The 6,510-nt window shown below is 45.2% G+C and overlaps 1 protein-coding gene across 6 annotated transcripts in view; it reads right to left on the reverse strand.

Annotated features, from left to right (window-relative positions):
- The window catches only part of ANKS1A (ankyrin repeat and sterile alpha motif domain containing 1A), a gene marked incomplete at its 5' end in the record, with an annotated part of 128,034 nt that overhangs the window by 119,191 nt on the left and 2,333 nt on the right, over window positions 1–6,510 (reverse strand). For 3 of the 6 annotated variants that reach the window (XM_027770206.1, XM_014586168.2, XM_014586166.2), the window contains 2 exon segments: window positions 4,279–4,341; window positions 6,231–6,387. In XM_027770206.1, the coding sequence (XP_027626007.1) occupies window positions 4,279–4,341; window positions 6,231–6,387 (220 nt within the window). 6 annotated transcript variants of the gene reach the window in all.

Consider the following 6,510-nt stretch of genomic DNA (forward strand, 5'->3'; position numbering starts at 1 on the left):
AAATGCAGACGAACTTAAACCAAGGGACAGAAACAACTGGCCTAGGCTCTTCAAAACAAAAATGCCACAGCCCAGCTGTGGGGACACAGGCAGGGGCACACTGCTCAGTTCCAGGAGCCACGTGGGAAACCACAGTCTGGATCCTGGGCTCTCCTGAGACACACCAGGCACATGCAAATGGCTGGACGGCCGGCGGGGAGGCACTGCAGCACGACGAGCTCTGTCAAGGGTGCACGTCTCTCTCCCAGGAAAGAAAATTAGGAAGAAAGTCGGTTTCATGAAAGACAAAGGAACTGAGGAACTGTTCCTCATTAAGTAAGACCCTGGATTAGATCTTGGGTGAGGAAAAAAAAACAATGCTCTAAAACACATTACAGGGGAAGCAGCACTTGTGTAATGGTTACACTGCTGCACTCCCATGTCGCTGACCACAATTGGAGTCCTGGACCCAGTGGCTTAAAACTCACGTCAGCGGGGCCAGCAGGTGGCGTGGTGGTTAAGGGTGCTGGACTCCCACATGGCCGACCACAGTTTGAGTCCCGAACCTGGAGGTCTGCTTTCCTACTTCCCCTCTTTCTCTCTCTCTCTCTTGCTCTGTCCCTCTCTGGTCAAACTTAAATAAATAAATAAATAAATAAATAAATGTAAACAAAATAATTCTTTTAAAAAAAACAACTCATATCAGGCACATGTGCATGCATGCCCAAGATCCTGAGAGGAGAATGGATTGCAGCATAGCCATCCCTCCCCTGTGTGTGTGTGCGTGTATGTGTGTGATTTCTCGCTTTCTGTCTCTCCAGCGAGTACATGCGCCCTATAGCAAAAATTTCTAAGAGAGAAAGAAAAGAAAAAGAACACAATAGGGGCAACTGGTAAATTTGAACATAGATTCTATATTTGATACAAGTATTGGACCAATGCTGAATTTCCTGAATTTGACAACTGTATTGTGACTTTATAAGTAAACATCCTCGTTTTTAGAAGACCAAGGTTGAAGAACTAATACTGATGTATTTGAAGGTCATGATGACCACAATCATCTCAAATATTTCATCATCAGTTACAAATACCATAAACACACACAGAGAAGGGACTAGCAGTTAGTGTAATGGCTATGTCGTTGGACTCCCACGTAGTCAACCGCGATTAGAGTCCTGGACTTGGTGGCTTAAACTCACGCCGGGTGCGTGTGCGTGCGTGCCCAAGATCCACAGAGGAGAATGGAGAAGTAAGGGATTGTGGCGTGGCCATCCCCCCTGGGGGGTGATTTCTCACTTTCTATCTCTCTGTCTCTGTCTGTCTGGCGAACGCATGCGCCCTATAACAACAACAACAACAGCAAAAAACAACTCTCAAAAAAACACACAGAGAAAAAGTATAGCAAAATATTAACAACCAGCGGGGTCAGCAGGTGGTGTGGAGATTAAGGCACTGGATCCCATATGGCTGACTGTGCATTCAAATCTCGGATCTCTGAGCACATGCTCAAAATCCCAAGAGCAAGAGAAGAATGGGGGAGAAGAGACCGAGACATAGCCATTCCCTCTGGGAGATGATTTCTTACTTTCTCTCTCTTTCCCCCACCAGCATGTGCAACCTATAGCAAAACTGGAAAAAAAAAAAAAAGGTTAAAGACTGGAGTAACAAGAAGAGTATACTGGGCCAGCAGATGGTGTGGTAGTGAAGGTACTGGATCCCACCATGACCAACTCCAGGGTTCTGGTCCCAGACTCGGCAGCTTGAAAAACATGCTGGGTGTGTGTGTGTGTGTGTGTGTGTGTGTGTGTGTGTGTGCCCAGAATCCCAAGAGGAGAATGGAGAAGAGACTGTGACAATGTCATCCCCCAGGGGAGTGATTTCTCACTTTCTCTCTCTGTTTCTCTCTGGCAAGTGTATGCACTTTACAGCAAAAACTAAAATAAATAAATAAACTTTAAAAAGAAAGAGAGTATACTGGAGTTGATTGCATTATCCTTATAACGTTTTTTGAAGTTCAAAATTTTCGAAACAAGAGCTTTTTTCAGAGTTTGCCAGTTGATTTGGATGCAAACATGCTGATCAGCATTTGGAGACACCTGGTCTAGATAAAACTCCAAGTCCCTTCCAGCTCAAAGACTGCAAATTATCTTTAAGTAGATATAAAAAAAAAAAAATCTACCCTAAAAATTTGACTGTTGCATGTTTTATGATATTCAGACTAAGTTAAACTTGCTTTAAAGGAAAGAAATGAACACTTTTCCATGTCCCACCTTACCTAAAGATGACTGACATTTGGACTGGTTCAAGCTGACTTGCTGAAAAGGAAAGGCCCCAAATGCTGAAGTACATCAAAGCTAAAGAAAACCACCTCTGCTTCCAGGAAAGGCATCTGCATCTGAGACTTGTTCATTTTTACAGGTGACGGGACTTAGCAGAACAATTCTCAGACAGGAGACAGGTCAATAAAAACCACTGGGTCAGGACAAAACATAGGGAGGTTAGATTAGAATCAGCTCAAAAAGGGTTTGCATTCTCAGCACAACCAAAACAACTTTATCCCTTAATGCAGTTTCCATCATTTGGCCTTCAGGGTAGAAGAGAAAAGGCAAAAGGCAGTATTTCCAAAGAGAGAAGGATGCTCTTATTACATTTAGACTAATTTTCTTTTATGTGTGCAAAAATCAAAGGACAGAAAAATGTACTTTAAAGAACCACAGTCTTACTCTTTAATCAAAGTGTCATGCGCTAACTAAACTAACCACTTGGTGGGAAAACAATCACTTCAATGTCCTTCTCTGCAAAACAAACCCTCGAGAGAGGGACGGAGGGATGCTGTGTGATGCTGCCTGCTAACAGCCGGAACAGACTCCAGAATGCCGTCTCAGAAAGACATTGTATACACTCTCAAAATTGGGATTTCAAATATTACCAGTTACCAGGGTTTTCTTTTTAACTTTATGTATATTATCTTTTTTAACTCCAAAACAATCCAGCAAGTTAGTAATATTAAAGGAGCCCATTTTACAGAATAGAAAACGGAAACTCAGAGAAATCAAGTAACTTATTCAAGTCTACAAAACCAGTGAAGTGGCAGCTCAGAACTGAGACTCAGGTTGGACCTGAAAGCCGAGCCATGGGGGTTTTTCACTCTATCACTCCACTTCATAAAAAAGGAGACTAGGATAGAGCTTCCTACCATTTGAAAGATTAGAAACAGAATCTAGACAGCGGGGCAAAACGGACCTGCGAGGAGAACGGCATGAAGTACCTGCCCTGTGACCAGAAACGTTCCGAAGTACCCTACGGGCTCCTCTTCCCTGGGCCAGCTGTACTCTCAGAGCAAGGAAAAGGTAGGTGATACGGGTAACGCGGTGTTTCTCCCAAACTCCAAACTGTTGCAAAAACACACTTGATCTGAACGCCACTTGCGATAACAAAATTAACAGGTAAGAGCACTGAGGGAAAAGGCTCAAACCTCCGGCCAACTAACTAGCTCTGCAGCTCCAGGTGGTGAAGGCCTGCAGGGCAGAGCTAGATCACCAGCCCTTCCAGAGCACTGCTTGCCCAGCTTCATGTGGAGGGAGACTCAGAGCAGTGCCCTGTGTGGCCCTGAACATCATTTCCTGCTTCAGAGCCCTTTGCGACCAAGCAGAGAGAGAAGCTGACGGCTGGAGAGACTGGACTGAAGCTGCAGAGCGTCACACAGGAATGCACAAACTCTAGGAAAAGAGGTGGGAGTGGGAAGCCACAGCCATTAAAGGAATAAAATGGAGTCATCCATGTCCTTCCCTCCACACCTCCATTAGCTACTGAAACCTCAAAGAAAATTTTAACAGATTCTACTCCAAAAAATCATAGAAAGCAGACTAAAAGCAATTTCTTTAATTCGAGGAAGTACAATTTAACCATTTTTTCTGTGCCTATTAAAAAGTAAGCTCATTTGTTTGACAATTTTTAACCCCATTTTTCCTGTTTGAACATACACACGCTTTTAGAAATAATAGTAAATTATGCCTATAATGTGGTCCTCCTATATGTCTCCATTCCTGTCATTTCAGATGCTCCAGGAAAAGCACCCAACCTTTCCTGAATTAGTATGGACTTAAAAAATGAAACCCTAACCCACTGCTGCTGCATTTTCCCATTCCCAGACAAGCCAAAAGCAGATGGGCTTAAGCAGACAACAGTCAGAGGGATGAGAAGGAGCCTGAGTGGACGAGAGAGGAAGCCAGAGAGGACCAAGGAGGAGGTGCAGCTCGGAGAAATGATGCAGAGAAATCCTGGCAGCGACGTACACACCTTGGCATTGATATAAGGGTCAAAGGGGCCGTACTTTTTGAGTTCTTTGATCTCAAGAGCATTCTACAAAAAGGAGAGGAAAAGAAAATGTGATGATAACATGGATGAAATAAATATATCAAAGCAATCCACAGCCCAAGGGGGCCCAAGACCAGAACAACTCGGATCTGCCCTCGGGATGCCTCGAAAGGAAGTTAATGGGGAAGACGACCCCCAGGGCACTGTACTCATTAAGCCCCTTTTATCTAAGCATCCAGCTGGAACCACTTATGTTTTTAAATAAATCAATGGAGTACCTGTAACCACCAGCCAGATCAGCTAGGTCCTTCAAGCCACTGTAGATATCCTGCCAGCCCTGCCCCACCCACCTGCCTGACCCACACTCAAAGCCCTGGCTGGTGCCCCACCTATTAGCAGTTACCCCAGGCAGAAGGCAGCTGTGAGCAGGGCAAGCTGGCACGCTCAAGTGGTTCAACAACCCAAGCAGCTGTGTTCCAAGGCAAACGTGAGCAAAGGCAGGGCTGGAAACGGTTGCTGAAGATGTCTTATATGAGAAGGGACTTTACTAGGTGACCAGTTGTATCGACACTGAAGAACATTAGTGGCAAGCAAACTTCCTTACACATTTCCTCCGGAGAAGAGAAATGACCTCTTAGTTAGGAGGAGTGAAAGCGCATTTAGATTTTAAAGAGGCAATTCTAAAGAGACCGTTTTTGTTCCCAAATGTTCTCAACAAGCATCCTCACTGATGATCTTAAAGTCTGTTGCTCACCTACCCAGAAAATACAGCCTGGAAGGGGAAAGGGAAGCTGATTAACAGCTATGTACACACGATCTCTAACTCAGAGATTTGAGAACACTACTTTAATGTTCTCAGGCCTTAGAGTGGAGCTGCCGTCTCAGAATCAAAGTCATGCTCTTAATGGCTCACAGAGCACATGTATGGGTCCTGCTGACAGACGGACTCTCCAGAATGATCTCCTACTGTTGGAGGAAAATTCTGGATCTAATTTTTTTGGGGAATTCTGCAGTCTCTTGCGGCAGAGTCATTAGGGAAATGTCTCAAGCTTACGGACAAGGGGCAGCACCTCCTGTGTTCCAGTAACGGGAGAAAACACCTGCTCCATTCAGAGCAGAGAGAAAAGCATCCGGTCCGACAGGAAGAACCCACCGCCTCTCAAACTGGTACTCCCCTCTGTCTAAACAACGGGGAGCTGTGTCCATGAGCGGCTTATCTAAAACTTAAATAATTCAAGACTCATTTTCCAAAGGGATACATGAGGAGAGGACGAGGTGTGTTCTCAGAGTCCCACAGCCACTGTGAGGTATCTTTGCTCGAATGCTGCCTCCGTTATTATCTCGGCCTTCTCTAAGCTCGCACAGTGTTCATTTAGCATCAGCGGCCATCATGGAAAAATTCTGTTTAATCACCTCTGACCTCTGCTCATGCCTCTGATGTGCGAGTTCATTTTCCAGCCCTAGCAGGAGTGCTTTACTTCTGCCAGTTCTAATGGACGCAAAACACCAGCACGGCTCACAGGGTACGAACACTGGGAAATGGCCCTGCCACATGGATGACATAAGCATAATTTATAAATCTATACTTAACTAAGCTCAGTAGTTTGAAATGGGTTCTACGCAATTTTGAAGGATTTGCATTATTTCAGATTTTGCACACAAAGGATGTGTGTGTGTGTGTGTGTGAATATATATTTTAAATTTTTTCTTTTCTTTTTTACAGTAGTATTCCAGATCTCCTTGAGTCAAATGCATCCTCACAGTATAAGAGTTCCCTGTTACATGAAGATGAGCAAAGTGGGGAGAAGAGTCTCGTTTAGGGTATGGAAGAGCTGGCTCCCTGACATCTGAGCTATGGACTGCTATGGTGATGCGGCTGCCCGGTCTGGCTGCGGCTGAACGGAGGTGTGAGGAAAGCCTCCTTTGCTTCCGACCTGCTCGTTGACTCTGGTGTGCGAGGGCCCTTGATGGATGAGCAGCCGCACTATCTGGGCATCTCCCTTCCAGGCTGCCAAGTGCAGGGGGTAACAGCCTTTAGAGTCAGCCACGTTGGTCAGCGCATCATTCCTCAGGAGAACCTCGACCACATCCCTAGAAGGCAAAAATGAATCATGAGTCTGGAGAACTCGGAAGTCCTTACTGCTCACATCTCTCTCCATCTGCATAGCACAAAGCCCTCTCACAGCCGTTACCTCATGTGGCTCCCCCGTATCT

Source organism: Tupaia chinensis, unplaced genomic scaffold (assembly GCF_000334495.1).
Source record: "Tupaia chinensis unplaced genomic scaffold, TupChi_1.0 Scaffold000116_1, whole genome shotgun sequence".
NCBI classification, from domain to species: Eukaryota; Metazoa; Chordata; class Mammalia; order Scandentia; family Tupaiidae; genus Tupaia; species Tupaia belangeri.